The following is a 22,872-nucleotide window of genomic DNA, read 5'->3' on the forward strand; positions in this document are numbered from 1 at the left end:
GAGGAGGAAGAGGAGGAGGAGGAGGAGGAGGAGGATCAGTCGGTCAGAGGAGACTCTGTAGAAGGACAGAGTGCCAGCAGGACGGTCCACAGGAAAAAAACCTCTCTAAGATACTTGAAAAAGGTCACAAGAAAAACAATAATTTTCAGCTAATCTCCAGATAAATGACGTGTTGTTGCAGCTCTCATTTAGCGACACAATAAAGCAGATGTAAAACATGCTGGAATTTAAGTTTGTTTGTGGGATAAAGAGACATTTTTATTCATTGAAGACGGGAAACTGAACACAGAGAAACAAGGAAAAACTGGCCTGCCGTGTACCGACTGTGCTGGAACATGGAGGTGGTTATGATCAAGGTGATGGAATTTAAAAACCTTGAAAAACCTGTCTGACTCACTGAGTTACACAACGAGAAAACCACACCTCCATCCAGGGTGTTACCTTTAGTCTTTAAGAGAAAAACAGCAGAGTTTCTGTGTCTGACTTCAGTGGAAGAAACCGCAGTTATCCCCACAAATTAAAACACAATGTGATTTATTTTGCCAATAAAACAATGAATAATATGCTTCTAATCAACAACAATGTAAATGATAATCATGCAGATTTTTCTTCAAAGTTCTTCGAGTGACAAACTGGACCTGAAATAAGAAGTGAACATGTTCCCCAAACATTACAGAGCAGAAACAAACAGGAAGGTTACTGAAGACAAAGTTCAAACTCACAGTTTGTTCAAGCCAAGTGTTGAAGCTGACGCTCCGCTCCACAGACACAGGTGAGCTGCTTCCTGGAATCAGTCAGAGCTCCACCCCTGATGGGGCAGGACAGGTAGGAGGGGGGGCAGCAACAGGATCCGACTTCATTTCATCTGAGTTTAACAGCAGCTTGTAACCTGGTTGGGATTTGTTTTAAAATGAATAAACTTCATCAGTCTTACTCTCACTCCTGACTCCTATCAGCCACCATCTGCTTATTTCCTCCATCATGTCCTCACTGAGGAGTTATCTCATATTAGGCAGGGATCCCAGTGGAGGTCAAAATGGTAACTGACCATCTAACAGCCAGTCTGGGCCTGGGAGGCATCCTGCTTTGGTATCAGGTAGACTGGTCATGTTGACTCTGAAGCAACAATCAGAGGGAGGAGGGAACATGCTCATTAATATCGCTGATGTTGGAAAGAAAGAGAGCATTTTCTTTCCATCTGAGCAGGACTGAAACAGATGACCTGCCTGAACACACATACAAATGTATACATGTACATTTATAACAGACAAACATGTCCATCCATCCATTTTCTATACCCACTTAATCTAATTCAGAGTCTCGGGGGGGCTGGAGCCTATCCCAGCCGTTACTGGGCGAGATACATATTATTATATTAGATATTGGGCGGGTACACCTGGACAGGTCACCTGTCCATCATGTGGGAGAGCAAAGCCGTGACACTTGTCCTAATTACACAGTGTCTGCTTGTTGTCCGGATGACGAAGATTGTTTAAACTTAGAATGAGCTTTGTTTACGATAATGGCGAAAGCCAGGCGCCTTATAGAGATTGGGTTTGAGCCACGTACACATTGTATGAGGCAGCACAGTATAAAAGGCTGTCACAAACTGAGGTCAGAGGGAATTTCCGGACATTCTGAAATGTACTCGTCTCTGTGACGGTTTGTTCAATAAATTCCCCACGGCGCGTCCGACTCCTTTTTCTCCACAACATAATGGTGACCCCCGACTTCGTGAACTTTGGCATCTGGAGCCCCGCGGAGCGAGTCCTCTGTGCCCCGGCAGCCGAGATCAGTCGTGAACGCCGGCAGATAGGAGATTTCTTTCCTAAAAACGGCAGATGTCTGCTGTTTGGGGGTACAGTGTGACGGCTCTCCGGAGTTTTCCCCCAAATGCGCAGGGGGGCTGCTGAAATGATTTAAATTTGTTGTTGAGCACAGAGGTGCTGAGTGTTTGAATTAAGATAAAAATGGGCGAACAGCAGCTTGTGAGATGTGTTTGTGAAGCAGGTGGCTGCTGTGTTATATAGGGTAAAATGTTTACCCTAAAGTGTTGTTTGAAGGACTAGTCGATAAGCCCTGGCAGGAAATAAATCGATGAGTTTAAAACTGGAATTTTGGGATACGCTTTCGGAGCGGGCAGAGTGTCGTCTGAAGACTTAAACCATTCGCCCATGGTGATGTCTTAAAGCCAACGGCCAACCTTTAATGCATTGGAGGGGGGATTACCCACGGATTAAGGCACACACTAGCTATTAATTATATGTGAAAATTATTTTCACTAGTCAAGGAGTAGACGAATGCTGATGATTGATTGACTTGCGAACAGAAAAAGTTTGAAGGTGGAATCAATAAGTATTTCAAGAAAACTCTGAAAAAGTCATTCCAGTGGCATGTTTTAAATATATGTGTTTATATAATTCTATATCTGCTTAGAACTCTTTGGAGTTATCTGAGACCTCAGTATAAAAACATTTTGGGAAGAAAATTCAAATTTGATCATGAATTGGCCACAGGAGATATCAGAAGAGGTCACAAGAGGTTGGTAAAGTACACGTCAGCGTCTGTTGCTTTGGTCCCCAGAGACCAAATAAATCATAAGGCTTGTAGAGAAAACACATTTTGTATTTCATATATTGCCTACACCAATATCTCCTGAAAAATTAAAAGTCTAAATGAAAGAAATTGATCATTTAAAACTGTGAAGAATTGAACAGGGACTGACAAACTGTGACTGACTGACTTGGTGTGTGTGTAAAGCGGTTTGTCTCTGTCAATGAGTGTGTCACTGTGTGTGAAGTCCTGCTGTTTTATGTGAATCTGAAAAAGTTATTTTGTGTAAAAAAAATCATGGTTCCAACTCATCTCATCCCTGACCCTCTTCATTTTGAGTCCTTATTATTATTATTTATGATTAAAACACACACATATAGATTTGGTGAATAAAATCGAATTTTATACACATTCGCACATAGAGTTAACACAACTTCTTACATATATAGTCTTAGACTAAACAAAAGATTAAGTGAGTGCAGAGCCACTTAGATTTTCTTCATTGTTATAATTGAGCCGCATTGATAATTTGTTGAAATAAGGTGTTGTTACAGTGATGAGCTGTGAGGTTTAAATGCTGCATGTTGATTTCTTTGAACAATTGTGAAGTTCTATTGAGTGTGTCCTATTATTATTGAATTCTTTCCAGGACCGCTGTGATTTGTTTTGGGTTTCTAAATTCTGTTTTTAACAGTCTAGTTAGTTTGTTTTGGGTTTCATGGTGAGAGCGAGGAGCTGCAGTGCATGGGTGTCCTTGACATTCTTATGCTGTGTCCACACTCACAAATGCTCTCGTTATAATCACATTTTCTTTTTTCTCTTTCTAATGAAATTGTGATACTTAGTGGCTTTTTAAGAAATGTGCTAATTGCAGAGTTATTATCAGTCGAGTAAATGAGGGTTTCACATTTTTAGGGGAGAGGTTCTGTCTCTAAGCCATTGTTGACATTCCTGATAAGGTTTTCGCTTATGCATCGTTTGTGTGTTTTTGCCTTGCATTTCTCCCTGTCCACGGTGTGTTAAATTGTATTTCTTTCTCTTTCTTAAGTTGTTACAAAAGTGTGACAAACGCCATTTTGAGTTGAAGAATAGGGTGTGGTTCAATTGTTATTTTTTTGCTTACAAGATTACAGATTGGGAGGAGTTAATAAGAGCCTGGGAGGTAGGCTTAGAGGTGTGTTCATATTTCATTGGTCAGAATTTACGTAGCTGTGACGTGCATTGTTGTTTCATTTGGAAAGGTGAATTGTGTATAGATCTGATTAAAAGCATCTGCGAAGGGCAAAAGTTAGCCTGAGTCACAGTAAAGCAGGTTGAGCATTAACTTAGCTTTCGATTAGCAATAAATTAACAGTGTTTTGCAATAGCAATATAGCTAGTATTGATTAGCAATAATTAGCATTGATTAGCAATAACTAGCGTTGATTAGCATTGGTTAGCAATAAAGCTAGTATTGATTAGCAATAATTAGCATTGATTAGCAATAACTAGCATTGATTAGCAATAAAGCTAGTATTGATTAGCAATAAGTAGCATTGATTAGGATAAGGAATCAAACCAATGACAGAGAGCACTTTGAAGACATTTCTGCTTACGTCTGACTGCTAAATTCATTATTTTGTGGACTCACCTGCTTGTAGCTTTCTGTTGCTATGTTACCAGATGTTCCGGGATGAGCCGAGGCTTCGTAGTGTGTGTGCGGTAACTTCGGATGTATTTGGTGAAGCGTGTATCGAGGCGCGTGTCGATGACTATCTGGTGACGTCAGAGGCCTTTGGAACCGGCCGTACCGTGACCGCTCCACTCAGTGTAATCTGTCTGGCTGGAGCCATGAAGTGTCAGCGCATTTAATCAATCACAACTCGCTGAATAAAAAACTGATTTTCACGGGATTTTTGTTTCTGCAAACGTGATACATGCAGGCATGATACGGGACACATGATTCAGCGTATTTTAACATTCATAGTAGGCTCAGCAGTAATAGAATATTCTGCTCTGTAACATGTCATGTGTGATAGGTGGGTTATTTTGCAAAAGACACCATATATGAAATATAATGCACACACACACACACACACATATATATATATATATATAAAATAGAGAAGCAGAAGCAGATTGTGTACTACTCAGATATTTTATTAAGCTGAAAAATGAAGAAATAATACATTATACATTTAAGATAAAACACAAGAGACCGAAGTTATATATCAGAAAAGAATTATATCTATATCTACATATATCTCAGAAGAAATGAAAATCTATATCAAGATTGATTCAAATTGTCTTTATTAGATTTCTCAGAATCTGCCGGACTACAAACCCTGCAAATGTAGAGCAGAGCATTTTCCACCAGAGCACCAAACCCAGTGGGAAGATGGCTCATAGACATTCCCTCCTCAAAGCAGCTTCCCACTTCTTCCTCACATCTTTGTCTTTGGGAAACCTTCAAAATAAAAACGGGAGATTCCACAAAGTCCACACAAAAACATTTCAAAAAGGAGGTCAAGCTTATTTTCTTCCTTCTTCTGCCTTCACATTTCTTAAGATACTAAACACAGGTGTGAACGCATTCAGATCCGATGGCTCAGACCACATTCAGAGGTGCTCTGTGAGACTTGTGTCCACATTCTCAGAACAGTGTGAACACAAATCCATCCTGGGCCACATTGAAGGACCTACTGACCTGACGGGACTCCACACAAGCAGTCCAGGTTCCACCAGGATGTTTTCTGGGAAAAATACATTGTGTAAAAGCAGCGTCCTGAATTCGTGTGTGAATGATGATATAGTTGAGTTAGTGAACGTATCAGTGATTTTACAGAAACATCAGTCGACCTGCTGATGTCCTGTTTGTCCAACATTAAATATTCATTCTTACTGTTGCCTTAAAATTTAGATTTTTATAATAAAAGTAAAAAATGTCAAATATTCTAAAATAGAAATCTAATACCTAAATATATTCAGATAAATATGCAAAATTTTACAATAAAAAGTAAAAAACACGACTGAGATAAAGAGTAAAAATGAGAGAAAAGATCTGAGACAAAATTTCACCAACTTTGAACTTTAATGAATAAAATAATCAGATAAAAACATGAAAAATTAACATTGTGATGAATAATGAGGCAAAAAGTCCCATTTCTGAGATGAAAAATCTAGAATTCAATCAATAATTCACCAGGTGAAAATGTCAGAGAGTCCAAATAAAGACAGAATGAGCCAAACAGACTAACAGTGAAACACTGGCAGGATTCTGATGCTGAACATCAGGAACTTTCAGTCCAAAGCAGATGTTGTGGACTGTTAAAGTCTGTAGAAACAGGACGGTGGCTGCTGGGGGACAAAAAGCTGCTCTGAGTTAAAGAAAGGATGCTGCTGGGCTCTTCTCCTCTCCCTCTCCAGCCGGGAGGAAGAGGTGATCCAAAGTGAGGAGTGTGGCAGCGCCTCCTTTAAACTCTGTGGGCAGGCCCTCATGCTCATGCAAATGTTGTTTGTAAAGGATCATTTCAGTCCTCTGTGTGAGCGTTCAACAGCAACATTCAGCAACATTCTGCCATCAGAAAGCAGCTCCAGCCCAGGTGTCCTTTCATCATCTAACAGGAAGTGAAAGTGAAGAAACATCAGGATGAACCCCGGCTGCTCACCAGACTTCTGCTCATTGCAGCAGAATCAGTGAAGATCTGTCAGCAGGTTGGAATCCATCTGGGCTGATGCAGCTCAGTGATTCCTCTCTGATGTCACAGTTTGTCACATGTGCAGCAAACTAACTGCAGCTGACATCAGCTGAATGGGCTCAGCTGAAGTGAGCTGCAGAGAAACACAACCTGCTGATACTCAGTGTGAAGCTTTGACTGGAAACACACAGAAAAACAACATCCTGGAAGAATGGCAGCTTCCATCTTTAAAGGACCGGAAGAGGAAGAAGTTTCCAAGGAATCATTCAGAAGAGTTTCAAACAGAAACTGACTGAGTCCATGAATCTGAAAAGGTGTTTCTGAGTGAAAGAGACAGATATGAACAGACTGAACTATCTGTTCAGCAGGGATTCTCTGACAGGAGGACACTCTGTATACTCAGCACAGAGACAACCCGCAACCAGGTGAAAATAATGTAAACCCAGGATGCAGAGGTTCTTCAGTGAATGTGGTGCTGAAGGTGTGGAGGTGGATCAGTGTGTCAGAGGAGACTCTGTAGAAGGACAGAGTGCCAGCAGGACGGTCCACATACACTGCTGCTCTGTTACAGACAGAGGAGGAGGAGGAGGAGGAGGAGGAGGAGGAGGAGGAGGAGGAGGAGGAGGAGGAGGAGGAGGATGTTTCTCTGTTATTGTGACAGACAGAGTATTTACCTCCATCAGAGCAGAACAGACTCCAGGACTGATCATTCCATCCAAACACACACTCTCTGCCTCCTCCTCTCCTCCTGATTCCTCTGTAACTCACTGATATATCAACCTCTCCTCTCCACTCGACCTCCCAGTAACAGCGGCCAGTCAGAACATTTCTACACAGCAGCTGAGGACAGACATCAAACCTGTCTGGATGATCAGGATATGACTGAACCTCCTCCTCCCATGTCACCTTCCTGTTGTTGTCAGACAGTTTCAGGACTCTGCTCACTGTGTTTGTGTCGATTGTGAGTTGGCAGGAATCTGATGGAGAGAACAAACACAGTCCAGCTGCAGTTATTGATCCATCATCTGTTGACTTTGATCAATGAGTGATGTGACAGTGTGAAGATGGCTGGATGTCATGAATCAGATGAAGAACACACTCACACTTCCTCAGCCCTGGTGTCAGCCATCGTTCTCCAGCAGGCTCCACCCTGAAAGGAGGAGGGGGGTCAGAGCAGCATCAAACATGGACATTACATGGCTCTCACACACACTGTTCTACACTGAGAAAGGAACAGTCCAACATCTGGACACATCCACTGGAATGGAGCATCTGGAAACTAGAATGAAAGCTGTCTGATCAGCACTGACACCAACAAACTGCTTCTTTCAGCCATCTGCTCCTGATCTGAGCCAGAGCTGCAACCTTCTGTCGGCCCTAAAGCTTTTACATCTGATCCACTCTTTTAACCTCAGTCAGTGAAAGAGGCTACACACTCCAAAGGTCACACCTTACACTCTCACATTTTCAGTGCTGACTCTGCATTTACATTTTGCAACGCCTTTAATTCTGCGTCCTCAGCCCACTTTGAACCACAGGCACTATTGCAGTTGTATAATGAACATTTCCTTTCTATCCTTCACCAAATCATCCCATTAAATCCAGGTAACAAACATCTAGTAACACCCCTCAGACCAAACTGAATCAACTCTGACCAACAGACACTTCTCACTGTTGTTCCTGCAGATGTTCTCCTTGGAGAGCTCAAACACCTGCTGTTTCTGTCCAGCCAGTGTTTCTGCTGAGCAAAGGAAACAGGCTCCTACATGTGTGATTGTTCATGGAACACTCAGCAGGAAGCAGAAGCACAGGGCTGAGTGCAGCACAGAGAACATGTTCCCTGCTCTTCCTCCTCTGTCAGACACTGTGAGGCTGCAGCAGGCCTCTCCATACCTGAGTTTGTGTGGATCCTTCAGTGCAGCCCTCAGCAGCTTCCCTCCTGAGGCTCCTGGATGGTTGTAGCTCAGGTCCAGCTCTCTCAGATGGGAGGGGTTGGAGGTCACAGCTTCAGCCAGAGAAGCACAGCCTTCCTCTGTGATCAGACAGCCTGACAGGCTGCAGACACAGAGCAACACAGCTGCTGTTAGAACAGATAATAATAACATAATAACAGATGTTACTGCATCACAGAGACTGTATGAAGCTGAAACAGCAGAGAATCCTGACCTGAGAGCTTCCAGCTCACAGTTTGGACTCTTCAGTCCATCAGACAGCTGCTTCACTCCTGAATCCTGCAGGTTGTTGTTACTCAGGTCCAGTTGTGTCAGGCTGGAGGACTGGGAGCTGAGAGCTGAGGACAGAGCTGCACAGCTTCTCTCTGAGAGCTTACAGCCGCTCAGTCTGAGGAGGGAATAACAGGAAAAGGACAAAGAACAGCTGTGATCCAAATGAAATGGCTCTAATGCTGCAGAAAGACTGAAAGACCATCTATATCACCTCCTGATATCAGGTTTATAACCTTGTTATCCATGTGGTGGTTCTTAAATGCTCAGAAACACGGTGAGTGAAACAAGGAGTCAACATGGTGGCGAAGCATTTGAACCTTGGAACTGCAGTTTCTCAGTGACAAAGTCTCAAAATCTGTTGCCTATCAGCACATCATCATCTTTGTGATCATGTAATTATCTCACACCACTGGTGGGCACTTGTTTCATTTCACCCCAGAGTGAGAGTCTCTACCACTGTTTTGCTGCTCTTGTTTTTAATTGAGTCTCATCTGCTGCACTCCCAGATTATATGGCTCCACTGTGTGTGATGAAGGTGAGAAGAAACACTGAGTGGAGATATACACCATCATATAATCCACATTACATTACACATCCAACATTGTTATGCTGCATGATATCGATTGTTCAGGTTAGTTAAGCCAGAAAACCAGAACAGATTCATCTACTTCATTGATCAAGGCACCTGGCAGCTGTTTTAGCATTAAATTAAGACAGAATTATATCAACGCTCAGTTTAAAAGGTTAATGAATCCTGACCTGAGAGCTTCCAGCTCACAGTTTGGACTCTTCAGTCCATCAGACAGCTGCTTCACTCCTGAATCCTGCAGGTTGTTGTTACTCAGGTCCAGTTGTGTCAGGCTGGAGGACTGGGAGCTGAGAGCTGAGGACAGAGCTGCACAGCTTCTCTCTGAGAGGTTACAGCCACTCAGTCTGAGGAGAAGATATTAAATAACATTAGTGTTAAAACTTAGTCACATTTAATGTCATCTTAGAGACAATCCTTGGAAACATCACATTAAGTTTATCTGAGAAACCAAGATATCTTCCTCACTTTTAGCTCCTATTTGCTGCATTTAATGATAAACAGCATATTAGAGAGACTTTTTATGGACGGGCAGAGTATCTTTCTAGCTTCTACTTAAGAGCTGATGAATTTGTTGATATACAGTGTAGTTTAATTATTTGATTTTATATGGCACTTTTTTAAGCATTTTAATTAGTAATCCACAGGAGAGATTCTGTAAATGTCTCCCATCAGTAACAAATATCTGAAGAACATTTTATTTGTGATTCATAAAGTCTTGTGTAAAACTACAGAGTAATATGTGCAGATTGATGCTTTAACATGAAACAAAAACACATGCAGTGGCATCTAAAAGGTTGTGGATCCATTTTTACATGTGAAATGTGTTTTGCACATCTGTGAATCTCTTCCTGTCAGTGTGTGACATGTAATCTGTTACTTTGCTGCGACTGTTTTGTGTCATTTTAGTGCAGCTGATCTGCAGAGAAGATGCACCGGTGTGAGGTGCAGTTCCTAACTACAGCAGCAGGTGGCAGCATTCCCCACATGAGCTGACAGAACTGCAGTCTGAACTGAGAGAAGGAACAAGAGTCTCTGCAGCACCTGGATCCAAACAACAGGAACATCAAGGAGAAGGACGGCGGCCGGGTTTCAACCAGGAGAAGAAACACAAGGTGGAACATCTTTATTTCACCCAACACTCGTCTTCTTCTTGTCAGTTGAACAAAGGACTGAACTTTATTTCTGTTTATCGTAGGGACCACTTCAGAGTTTGGACTGACCTCCTCATTCATTTTGAATCAGTGGGTGTGTCCAAACCTTTGACTGTTGCTGTATTACAGCTTCCTGTCAGAGGTGTTGAGGCACAGAGGCTGAAAATGAATGATTATCTCATATTGTTCACAAATCAAAGCTGGTTTTTCATCATAACATGTTAGTTTATGTCCTAAACTGGCTTAACTGAGCTTGTTTTCAAAGGATAACAGGAAATTATTTCCCCTCATGATTATCAAACATCTGGGCATCAGGCCAGCGTCTGTAGACGGCATCTTCACAGCTGCAGCGACTGATTTAACCTGAAAATAGTTGTTTTTTATGTATATTTCAAAGGTTATAAATAAATGTTTCAGCCAGAGTTCATATGTATGTGTGTGTGTGTGTGTGTGTGTGTGTGTGTGTGTGTGTGTGCAGACCAGATCAGAGGAAAGTGACACAGATCTGGAGATATTTTACTTTGTGATTTTAAACATCTCTGGAAATGTAACAGATGTTACTGCATCACAGAGACTGTATGAAGCTGAAACAGCAGAGAATCCTGACCTGAGAGCTTCCAGCTCACAGTTTGGACTCTTCAGTCCATCAGACAGCTGCTTCACTCCTGAATCCTGCAGGTTGTTGTTACTCAGGTCCAGTTGTGTCAGGCTGGAGGACTGGGAGCTGAGAGCTGAGGACAGAGCTGCACAGCTTCTCTCTGAGAGGTTACAGCCGCTCAGCCTGAGGAGGGAATAATGAGATAAATCTGGGACTTTCTCTCCTATAGAAACAGCAGCAGGATATTCATACACATCCCTCTATATCTGTACTCACAGAGCTTTGTTGGAGGCTTTGACCACTTGCAGCAGCCTCAGAAGAGCCTCCTCTGAAGCAGAGTATTTCTTCAGCTCAAACTCATCCAGATGTTTTCCTGATGACAGTAAGATGAAGACCAGAGCTGACCACTGAGCAGGAGACAGTTTATCTGAGGAGAGACTTCCTGAACTCAGGGCCTGTTGGATCTGCTCCACCAGAGAACGATCATTCAGTTCATTCAGACAGTGGAACAGATTGATGCTTCTCTCTGCAGACAGATCCTCACTGATCTTCTTCTTGATGTAATAAACTGTTTCCTGATTGGTCTGTGAGCTACTTCCTGTCTGTGTCAGCAGGCCTCGTAGGAGCCTCTGATTGGTCTGCAGGGAAAGACCCAGGAGGAAGCGGAGGAACAGGTCCAGGTGTCCGTTTGGACTCTCTAAGGCCTTGTTCACAGCACTCTGATGGAGATATTTTAGATTAGGTTTGTTAAATAGTTTTGACCACACAGAGGTTGTTTGTTGTTCCTCCATCAGGTTGAGTCCAGAGTTGATGAAGGTCAGATGCACATGAAGAGCAGCCAGAAACTCCTGAACACTCAGATGGATGAAGCAGAACACCTTCTCCTGGTACAGCCCTCTCTCCTCTCTAAAGATCTGTGTGAACACTCCTGAGTACACTGAGGCTGCTGACATATCGATGCCACACTCTGTCAGGTCTGATTCATAGAAGATCAGGTTTCCTTTCTGCAGCTGCTCAAAAGCCAGTTTTCCCAGAGACTCAATCATCTCCCTGCTCTCTGGACTCCAGTGTGGATCTGTCGCAGCTCCTCCATCATACTTGAGCTTCTTCACTTTGGCCTGAACCACCAGGAAGTGGATGTACATGTCAGTCAGGGTGCTGGGCAGCTCTGCTCCCTCTCTGGTGTCCAACACATCCTCCAGAACTGTAGCAGTGATCCAGCAGAAGACCGGGATGTGGCACATGATGTGGAGGCTTCGGGATGTCTGGATGTGGGAGATGATCCTGCTGGCCTGCTCTGAATCTCTGAATCTCTTCCTGAAGTACTCCTCCTTCTGTGGGTCAGTGAACCCTCTGACCTCAGTCACCATGCCAACACAGCCAGCATGGATCTGATTGGCTGCTGCGGGTCGTGTGGTTATCCAGAGGCGAGCAGAGGGAAGCAGCTCCCCCCTGATGAGGTTTGTCAGCAGCACATCCACTGAGGTGGGCTCTGTAGCATCAGTCAGGGGCTCCTTGCTGTGGAAGTCCAGAGGAAGTCGACACTCATCCAGACCGTCCAAGATGAACACAACCTGGAACTGTTCAAAGCTGCAGATTCCTGCTGCTTTGGTCTCAGTAAAGAAGTGATGAACAAGCTCCACCAAGCTGAACTTTCTCTCTCTCAGCACATTCAGCTCTCTGAAAGTGAATGGAAACATGAAGTGGATGTCCTGGTTGGCTTTGCCTTCAGCCCAGTCCAGAGTGAACTTCTGAGTTAAGACTGTTTTCCCAATGCCAGCCACTCCCTTTGTCAGCACTGTTCTGATTGGTTCATCTCTTCCAGGTGGGCCTTTAAAGATGTCTTCCTGTCTGATGGATGTTTCTGCTCTGCCTGCTTTCCTGGATGCTGCTTCAATCTGTCTGACCTCATGTTCATCATTGACCTCTCCGCTCCCTCCCTCTGTGATGTAGAGCTCTGTGTAGATCTGATTCAGAAGGGTTGGCTTTCCTGCTTTAGGAATCCCCTCAAACACACACTGGAACTTCTTCTTCAGAGCACATTTAACTTTACGTTGACACGCTGGTCTCTGCAGACGGTCAGCCAGCTCCTCCTGCTTCATTCTCCTCAGGAAGTGAGCTGTGATCTTCACTAATGCCTCTCTGCTGCTCCTCTGCTCTTCATCCTCACCCTCCCTCTGACTCTCTAAGCATTCTGGGTAATCTGGACTCAGAGCCTTCTGCATCTTCTTCAGCTCCTCCTTCACAAAAGTGAGCATGTTGTCCTCCAGCAGCTGGAACAGAAAACTATATGAATGAGCCCATCAGACTGAAACCATGGAGCCAAACATCAGATCCATGTTGGACACACTGACAACCCACTGGTCTACAGAGTGCAGCATGGAGATGGCTGTGAGCAGAACAGATGGGAAAGTAGTTGTTGTACATGTACAGACCATAAATATGGAGTCCAGCTGTGTTTGATGCTGCTGGGCAGACGGACCACCGGGACCCTCTGAGCTCTGCTGGTCCACTCTGTGGAGGAATCATGAAGAATGAGCTCACATTGTGTCTGTCCACACAGAGAGCAACACAAGCTGAAGCTCCATGAAGGGATGTGTGGATGTGAGCAGTGGGTCAGAGGACTCCCTGGACATAAACAGCTTTTCCCCATCTAACAACAAATGATCCAGGAAGGTAAGAGAGCAGTTACTTCTGTCCATAAGCTGTACATCGAGGGACAATTGTTTAAAAATAAGGATATTACGTCTGGCTTTTCTAACTCTCTTTAATCTTAAAGAAAGATTGGTCACGCTGGAAAGACAGATGACCCACTTTGAGCCCATTCCTTGGACAGCCATCTGAGAATCGGAAGAAGTGAACTCCCAGAGGAAGAGCTTGATTTCTTGGGGGGGATTGAAAGTCTTAAAGGTAACAACGCTGCATGTGCTCTGTTTCCTATTGTCAAATTGTGGCAGAAAGTATTTTATATATATTTTCATATAAATAATGCGAAAAACATCTCCACTCACACACATCAGAACTGTCACAAGAGATACTTACAGTACATAGCGTAGCCTGCATACATACACATATACATATATGCAAATACACAAAAACAACCTCTCACGGTGAAATAATGGATCTTAAATCATAAATTCATAGAAAAATAAAAGTAAAACCAAAAGAAGAAGAATTTGTTTAGCAAACCTCCAATAAAGGGGCTTTATGGACGACCTGACCATCAGAACAGCTAACCACGTACAATCTAGAGAGATCCTGAAGGCACTATGTGATGTGTTGAGCTCGAATGAGATTCAAGCCAAAGAAGTCTAGGAGCACGGTGATCAGAATGGTAAAGTGACCAGCAAGTTCCAACTGCAAGTCCAGGAGGAGGCCACACCATCAATTGAACAGAGCCCAATAAAATGATTCGGCAAGTGGTACAATCCTTCCCTCAATGACAGAGACAACGTGGCCCCGACAGAGAGGCAGACAGAGGAATGGCTGAGTAAGTTAGTCAGTTCAGGCTTTTCCATGGCAACGGTGGAAGGAATCGAGTGGCCAGTCAATAAGCACCTCCGTAAATGGCTCGGCATCCCACCAAGCTTCAGGTCAGTAGGGCTCTACATTAGGTCCGGTCAGTTACAACTACCCCTATCATCAGTCGTTGTAGAGTTTAAGGTGGCAAAGTGCAGGGCTGTGATGATGTTCAGGGACTCAGATGCAGATGTCACTACAACATCTAGATGCAAATGGGCAGCGGACCCATCAGTGGCTCAGGCGGAAAACCTCCTGAAGGATATCATCGGGAACCCTTGCATTGGGCGTCAGGGACTCCGAACAACCCATTTCCAGCAGTGGGGAAAAGCAGACAAAAGGCAGATGAAAGACATGGCCCAAGCTGAGGAGGAGGGAAGAATGTCTCAAGCTGTTGAGCTTGGATCACAGGGGGCCTGGACAAAGTGGGACCTACCAAAACATAAGATCTCCTGGCCTGAACTCTGGTGACTGGAGCCCTTCTTGTTTCTGCTCTGTTCAGTGTATGACACCCTCTCAACACCAACAAACCTGCACAGGTGGGGGCTGAGAGAGGAACCTCTGTGCACGCTATGAGGACAAAGAGGAACAATGGCGCACATACTGGCTGGGTGCAAGACAGAGATGGAAAAAGCGGCAAGCCCACACAAGCCCAGCCCCGTCCATCAAATTAGTCAGGGTGGGGGAGAGACCACCATCCTCCAAGAAAACCATGAACGGCTTCCTGTACACAACACAATCGTGGGAGATGAGGGTGGACCAGAGGAGAAAACTCCTTTTTCCAAACCTCACTGATGCCTGATGCAGTGATATGGTCCGAGGAGGCCAAGAAGATCCTACTGATCGAATTAACGGTCCCTTGGGAAGATGGGTGAATTGAGGCCTCAGACCGTAAGATTACCAAATACCAGGACCTGGTCCAGCAATGCAGGAGCAAAGGGGGGCCAGCCTGGCTATTCCCGGGCGAGGTCGGCTGTAGGGCCTTTCCTGCATAGTCGGTCTGGAGGGCCCTTACAGTGCTGGGGATGGCAGGGAGGGAGAGGAAGATGGCTGGAAGCCAGGAGAAGATGGGCAGTGACTGGCCATCACTGCTGACCCACCAACTGGAGGGCGTTGTGGTTCAGGGTCGAAACGCCTGAGGAAAGTCGGACGCCACCTGACGACATCTTCTTCTGGCCAAAAGCATTAGTCACTTCTCGAGTGACTGTAAGAGGCTGTAGTTAGTGTAACTCATTGGTACAACATCATCTGATGGTTATTTCCCAAAGACGGGAGACAAACTTTCATTGCAGCTTCCAAAGCTGTGTTCAGTTAACTGGAAGAAGCAGAGTTCCTGTCTGTTTACCCAGTTTCATTTCAGCCTCTCAGGACAAACTTTAGTTCTGTTGCTCACTGATCTGAACTTGTCAAAGCTTTAAGCAGCTAACCAGCACCCTGCTGACTGTTCCTCTGCTGAACCTGGAACACATCACACCTCCATCAGCTCCATGTGGTTCAGACGTTCAGCTTTTTAATTCTAAATGAATCTGTCTGTCCTCCTCCATCCAGCAGCACCGGCCCCCTGAGGGGAAGCTCCTGCCTCCACTGTGTTAGAGCCACAGCACAAAGGCGCCCCCTGCTGGACCAGCTGCTGTCCTGCAGACACTCAGAAACACCTCCTCCAACATCATTCTTTCCTCTCTGACTGCTGTGCTGGTGGAAAACATCCAACACACACCGCTTCACATATGAACAGAGAAACGGATGTGAAGCAGAGCTGAGCTCACATTAAACACATGTTGGAGTAAAAACTGTTCAAACTGACTCATTTCACTCTGTTACAGCATTTACACTCAGCTCACCTCTGAGGGGACGGATGTGGGTCTGATTTGAATTCATCATAACGACCCATCGACCGGTCGCTCTGCATGGACACACAGCTGGGTCCAGGTCCAGGTCCAGGTCCAGGTCCAGGTCCAGGTCCAGGTATGGGTCTCTGATGGATCCTGACAGAAAAACACTTGTTTTCTTCAAACTAAAGTATCAGTGATAGTGTTTGAGTCTGCAGTGAGACGGCCTGTCAGAGAGTCAGTGTGGCTGCTGTGGAACAATGTTACAGCTCCCCCTGGTGGCAGCTCTGTGATCTTACAGAGCTCAATGCTGATAAACGCACACACTCTGAGGCTTTTAACCCTCAGATTCAGACCAATCACCAGCGACCCTCAGCTGCTGTATTTTACTCTGTTACAGCATTTACACTCAGCTCACCTCTGAGGGGACGGATGTGGGTCTGATTTGAAGTCAATATGACGATCCATTGACCAGTCGCTCTTAAACGACACACAGCTGGGTTCAGGTTCAGGTTCAGGTTCAGGTTCAGGTTCAGGTTCAGGCTGGTTCCTGTGAATAAAGGTGGTTTGGTGATGTGAGCGCTGTGCTGGGACATGGAGGAGAGTCATGGACAGTTAGAGATGGTCACCTCACCTCTGAGCTTTGCTCTGGCTCTCATGTTCCCCACACAGAGAGGTTTCAGTGTCCTCACTCTGATCCATGCTGCTGAACTCACAGCAGCTCACACACACTTTCTACCTTCTTCTGCAGAGGAAACACACATCATTCATCTGCACAGCAGCTCACACACACTTTCTACCTTCTTCTGCAGAGGAAACACACATCATTCATCTGCACAGCAACTCACATCCTCCTCTCCATCATTTATGTAAAAAGATCAGCTCCTCCTCTGATTGGCTCTGATTCTCTGTTCCACATCAGTTTCAGTTGAATCATTATTGTCATTAATTGTGTTTCTCAGCAAAGTGATGCAATAGAATAAAACAGATATTTTAAATGAATACATGCAATAAAAGGTCAAAATTAAACAGAAAACTTTTCAAAACTCCAGTTCCAGTAATTTGACTCATTCAGAGAAACTTATATCAGAGACGCCACTAAAACCTGTTTTTCAGGTGATGTTTTCAAAAGATTTTCAAAAGAAAAGTAGAAAAAAAACCTCTAAGATACTTGAAAAGGTCACAAGAAAAACAATAATTTTCAGCTAATCTCCAGATAAATGACGTGTTGTTGCAGCTCTAATTTAGCGACACAATAAAGCAGATGTAAAACATGCTGGAATTTAAGTTTGTTTGTGGGATAAAGAGACATTTTTATTCAGTGAAGACGGGAAACTGAACACAGAGAAACAAGGAAAAACTGGCCTGACGTGTACCGACTGTGCTGGAACATGGAGCTGGGTTATGATCAAGGTGATGGAATTTAAAAACCTTGAAAAACCTGTCTGACTCACTGAGTTACACAATGAGAAAACCACACCTCCATCCAGGGTGTTACCTTTAGTCTTTAAGAGAAAAACAGCAGAGTTTCTGTGTCTGACTTCAGTGGAAGAAACCGCAGTTATCCCCACAAATTAAAACACAATGGGATTTATTTTGCCAATAAAACAATAAATAATATGCTTCTAATCAACAACAATGGAAATGATAATCATGCAGATTTTTCTTCAAAGTTCTTCGAGTGACAAACTGGACCTGAAATAAGAAGTGAACATGTTCCCCAAACATTACAGAGCAGAAACAAACAGGAAGGTTACTGAAGACAAAGTCCAAACTCACAGTTTGTTCAAGCCAAGTGTTGAAGAAGTCGACGCTCCGCTCCACAGACACAGGTGAGCTGCTTCCTGGAATCAGTCAGAGCTCCACCCCTGATGGGGCAGGACAGGTAGGAGGGGGGGCAGCAACAGGATCCCACTTCATTTCATCTGAGTTTAACAGCAGCTTGTAACCTGGTTGGGATTTGTTTTAAAATGAATAAACTTCATCAGTCTCACTCTCACTCCTGACTCCTATCAGCCATCATCTGCTTATTTCCTCCATCATGTCCTCACTGAGGAGTTATCTCATATTAGGCAGGGATCCCAGTGGAGGTCAAAATGGTAACTGAGTATCTAACAGCCAGTCTGGGCCTGGGAGGCATCCTGCTTTGGTATCAGGTAGACTGGTCATGTTGGCTCTGAAGCAACAATCAGATGGAGGAGGGAACATGCTCATTAATATCGCTGATGTTGGAAAGAAAGAGAGCATTTTCTTTCCATCTGAGCAGGACTGAAACAGATGACTTGCCTGAACACACATACAAATGTATACATGAACATTTATAAATGACAAACATGTCCATCCATCCATTTTCTATACCCACTTAATCTAATTCAGAGTCTCGGGGGGGCTGGAGCCTATCCCAGCCGTTACTGGGCGAAATACATATCATTATATTAGATATTGGGCGGGTACACCTGGACAGGTCACCTGTCCATCATGTGGGAGAGCAAAGCCGTGACACTTGTCCTAATTACACAGTGTCCGCTTGTTGTCCGGATGACGAAGATTGTTTAAGGTTAGAATGAGCTTTGTTTGGGGTGCCGTGCGGTGGGGTGTGGCGGTGCTTCTCCCCTTTTGGGGGCGGCTTGGGTGGGCCTGGGTGATGGTGGGTCTCAGGCCCGGGCTGTTATGACTGGAGTGATTATGTGGTTTGTTTGTTGTTTATTTGTTTTTGTTTGTTGTGTTCAGTTTTGTTTGTTTTGTTTTGTTCTTTTCTTTATTTGTAGGGGCCGTCTGGGGTGGGGTGGGTGGGTGCCTTCGGGTTGCCAAGTGGCTCCCTGAATACGCTGCGGGCCCCGGACCTGGTGAACATCGAGCCCTCATGCTTTGTGGCGGATCCCAGGAAACAGGGGTGCCTATTGCAGCCAATCCTTGGCTGCCCTCTCCGGGGGAGCCTCTCTCCCCCGGTCTTCTAGACCCCCACACCCCTCTCCCTTCTGGCTCCTGTACACAGCACACATTCACACACGTAGGGTTTGAGGGCGGGTGTGTTCTGTGGGGGGCGGCGGATGGGTCCACGTAGGTGGTCCCCTCTGCTGCAGTCTGCAGCCCCCCGCCCTTGTTTTAATTACACCTTGGACATCACTAATCATGAGACACACACACACACACACACACACACACATTAGGTTTTGGGGGGTTATAGCACTGAGTGGTATCTGGTGGGCGGGGCTCTTTGGGTATGTAGGCTGCCCGGAGGGCCACGCTCCCAGTTCCACAAGGTTGCCTGCCCCTCAATTTTAAATGCTCACTATTAGGAAATATCAAAGAGCCAGAGGGGAGAGGGGAGGGGTCTTCTTCCGCACCCCTGTTGCCTGGTTGCTGCCTGGGGCGGGAGGGCCAGGAGGAGGAGTTGTCCTGCTGGTTCGGGGTCTGTGGTGGCTGGGGGGCTGCTGGCCCCCGGATGTGCCCACTGCGTCACACTCCAGTGGAGGTGGGGGATGGATGCATGTGCTGTGCGAGTGTGGATGTGTTTTTTTTATTTTTTATTATTATTTATTTATTTATTTATTCATTTATTCATTATGTTATTTTATTTTATTTATTTTTTTATTTTTTATTCCTTATATGATTTATGGGGTGACTGGGTCTGGGTCCTGCTGTCCTCTGGCCTGCTTGTGCTGTTCCTGATGGGAGGGGGCATTGCTTCTCCCCCCTGCTCGCGGCCTCACCCACCTGTGGGCACGTCTTGACTCCCGGGGCGCTTGCCCAGGGGCACTGGGGCGTGCGCTGGCCCACTGCGGTTGGCTGTCTGGGGCGCCTGGCCCTCTCGGGTGTTGGGCGGGGCACCTGCCGGGGGGTTTGGTGGCGCTCGGACTCGCGGGGGCCGGTTCCGGCGCACGGCCCATGTCTGGGTGGCGGGGGCCTGGTGGGGCTGGTAGGCTGCCGCCTCTGGTCGCCGGGGGGGCTCTGCCCAATGCTTGTGGGGGCTCTGTCCGGGGGCTTCCTCTGCTGTCTTCTGGGGGGATGCGTGGTTGTCCCTATGGTGGGATTCCCGGGTTCTGTGCTCCTTGGGGGCTGTTGGTGGCCTGGGTCTGGGGGCCCTCTCGGCCTGCTTCTGATTGCTGGGGGGGTGGGGATTGTGATTGCATGTTCATGCACACACACTCACACACACACACACACACACACACACACACACACACACACACACACACTCTCTCTCACACACACACACACACACACACACACACACACACACACACACACACACACACACACACTCTCTCTCACACACACACACTCTCTCTCACACACACACACACACACACACAAACTCTCACACACACACACACACACACACACACACACACACACACTCTCACACACACATTCATTAGCCCAGTAGCATGCTCACTAAGCAGTTGTTATGCTGTCCTGTGGTTTAAGGTCACCTGTGTATTATATGAGATTGCTGCTGCTTGTGTTTTTTTGTTTGTGTGTTTGTTCTCTGCTTGTCTGCTTCCAGGTGCTTCTAAGGCTGGAGTCCCCACGAAAGCCGTGAATCGTCTTCAGTTTTGTTTTTACAGGTGTAGCAGCTGGTTGTCGGATTTTTCATTGTTTTTTATGTTTGTCTCTTCATGTTTCTGTTCCTTTTTTCCCTTCTTCGCTTTCCCTCTCTCTCTGTCCCCCGGTCCGGTTCGGCACTATCACACGACGCACTCAGCTTTTCACCAGACAACATGGCCTCGGTGGTGTGGTGGTCAGCAGCAGTGAAGACCAGGGGTCCGTTGCACAAAAGTAGGATTTAGACATCCAGGATGAGTTACTTAGCCAGGTTCAAGGAATCCAAAACATGGCGCCCAGGCTTAGTTGGTTGCACAAAGGCCAATCCAGGATGAGCAGACACGGATTCATTAAGCCAGGTGAAAGCGATCCTGGATAAGTGCTGCACACGGCTTTCTTAAATAGACCCCACGATCGATCATAGATTCACTGATTCACCATGGCAACAAGGGCGGTGTATTTCTACCCAGCAAGAATTATAAAGAATTATAAATGGAAGCATATGAAGAGGTGAAGGAGAAAATAAAACAAAAAGGAAACACTGCCACAGTTAAAAATCAAAGGGAGCAAGCGTGGCAAACCATTGCTGACCGCCTGAATGCGTAAGTAGTGCACAAATACACACTCACCACTCCACTGAAACATCACAATTAGGCTACAATCCAAATAAAATGTTAATCAACATATTTGTAGCCTACTTTGATTATGAATAAGTTGAAATTGACTGCATGTGAGTGAAACTATCTAAATGTAACTCCGTGCTCCTCCACTGTTTGTGTGTGTGCGTGTGCGTGTGTGTGTGTAGATTTAACATGACTGGGCCAAAACGGACATGGCAGCAAGTCAAAGTGAAATATAAGAACATCCTGCAGAACGGTAAGTCCCCTGACAAATACTTAACAAGTGTACTTTTTATTAAGAATGTGCCTGCCCACACATTGCCTGTACTGTGCATTAATTGGTTTAACATCTTATCATTTCAGATGGTCTGCATTGCTGACTATTTGATCAGTAATGTTGTGGCAAAGTGGCCCGGCTCGGTCCACGACTCCCGAGTGTTTCGGAACTCAGAGATCTATCGGCGCCCATCACAAGGTGAGCCACAGAACCTCTATTGATAACCACTTTTAACATCATGGCTGTGTTAAGAATGTCACTACTTATGAGGTTGTGATGGTAACATTTTGTATTCACAGGTGAATTCCTGGGTGTATTGCTGGGTGACAGAGGGTATGCCTGCCAGCCTTTTCTGCTCACTCCATTTGCAGACCCTCTGGAGGCACAACTGGCATACAACCATGCCCATGCCAGAACAAGGGCCCGGATCGAAATGACATTTGGCCTACTGAAGGCACGCTTTCAGTGTCTGACCCACCTGAGAGTCAGCCCAGACAGGGCATGTGATATCACTGTGGCCTGTGCTGTCCTCCACAATGTGGCCTGCCTGAGAAAGGAGAGGGCCCCCAGAGTGCCAGCTCTCATAGACTGGGACATTCCTGCCATCTTCCCGGATGACGACTGTGGTCGGCTGGTCAGAGACCAATATGTGTTAAATTATTTTAATTAATATGCATGTTGATTTAAGTTGGGCCTGCAATGGCAGAGGAATTTTTGTTAGGTTTTTGTGCTGTATAGGCAAGGCAATTTTATTTGTATAGGCCATTTTTACAAACAGTTTGTCTCAAACTGCATGCTTTGATTCTGTGCTTTTTGTCTTGTAGAGCACTGTGTGACTTCAGTTTTGAAAGGAGCTGATGGTTTACTTGCTTTGATTCATCCTTGTTCAATAAAGGAACATCATGGTACTCTCTAATGTGTATTTATATTTATATGGTGATGTACTTTATGTGTAGTCTGTGGGAAACTAAATTATCTAATGATTGCAAGTTCATCTAAAATCATCAGTTATCGAAAATGATTGCAATTAATGATCACAAATGTTTCAATAATGATAGTGGGTATAGTTAAATGTTTTAACAATGTTCTAGGCTGTGGAATAAATATTGGTTTCCATTTGTGGCGACCGCTGACTGAGATAAGGAATGAGATTAAATAGATCCTGGAACTTAGGCTGGTCTGGAGCAGGCTAGCTTCACAGAATAAATCTCCATGGTAACTTAGGTCTGAACATATCCCACTTCCCTTATCCTACTTTTGTGCAACTGGATCACGGATAAGTTGAT

The 22,872-nt window shown here is 45.1% G+C and overlaps 3 protein-coding genes and 1 long non-coding RNA gene across 6 annotated transcripts in view; 1 reads left to right on the plus strand and 3 right to left on the minus strand.

The window, feature by feature from the left end:
- The window catches only part of LOC142384919 (NACHT, LRR and PYD domains-containing protein 3-like), a 26,686-nt gene extending 24,510 nt beyond the window's left edge, over positions 1 to 2,176 (minus strand). Inside the window, exons 1-2 of the mRNA XM_075471225.1 lie at positions 2,127 to 2,176; positions 1,685 to 1,828 (exon numbers count right to left, since the gene is read on the minus strand). Coding sequence (XP_075327340.1) covers positions 1,685 to 1,828; positions 2,127 to 2,176 — 194 coding nt within the window. The remainder of the gene's footprint in view (positions 1 to 1,684; positions 1,829 to 2,126) is intronic.
- LOC142384496 (protein NLRC3-like) overlaps positions 1 to 22,872 on the minus strand; it is a 233,149-nt gene that overhangs the window by 42,801 nt on the left and 167,476 nt on the right. For all 3 annotated transcript variants that reach the window (XM_075470771.1, XM_075470774.1, XM_075470773.1), the window contains 2 exons: positions 17,921 to 18,090; positions 723 to 889 (listed from right to left, as the gene is read on the minus strand). The gene's annotated coding sequence lies outside the window, so the exon portion shown is untranslated. The remainder of the gene's footprint in view (positions 1 to 722; positions 890 to 17,920; positions 18,091 to 22,872) is intronic.
- Positions 6,630 to 13,562, minus strand: LOC142384920 (NLR family CARD domain-containing protein 3-like). The gene is made up of 5 exons (XM_075471227.1): positions 13,229 to 13,562; positions 11,070 to 13,066; positions 8,124 to 8,285; positions 7,334 to 7,380; positions 6,630 to 7,207 (listed from the first exon to the last, which is right to left on the minus strand). The coding sequence occupies exons 1-5, from the start codon at positions 13,229 to 13,231 to the stop codon at positions 6,630 to 6,632; spliced, it is 2,787 nt and encodes a 928-aa protein (XP_075327342.1). The 5' UTR covers positions 13,232 to 13,562.
- LOC142384503 (uncharacterized) lies at positions 21,673 to 22,494 on the plus strand. The gene is made up of 2 exons (XR_012770064.1): positions 21,673 to 21,784; positions 21,886 to 22,494. It is a non-coding gene; the product is annotated as an uncharacterized LOC142384503 (long non-coding RNA).

Source organism: Odontesthes bonariensis, chromosome 7 (genome assembly GCF_027942865.1).
Source record: "Odontesthes bonariensis isolate fOdoBon6 chromosome 7, fOdoBon6.hap1, whole genome shotgun sequence".
NCBI lineage: Eukaryota > Metazoa > Chordata > Actinopteri > Atheriniformes > Atherinopsidae > Odontesthes > Odontesthes bonariensis.

Excerpts from the sequence above, each read along its gene's own strand:
- LOC142384920 (XM_075471227.1), bottom strand. Across the intron at positions 7,381-8,123 it reads AAGGATCCACACAAACTCAG|GGTGGAGCCTGCTGGAGAAC; the intron begins GTATGGAGAGGC and ends TCCTCCTTTCAG. Across the intron at positions 7,208-7,333 it reads GACACCAGGGCTGAGGAAGT|ATTCCTGCCAACTCACAATC; the intron begins GTGAGTGTGTTC and ends TCTCTCCATCAG.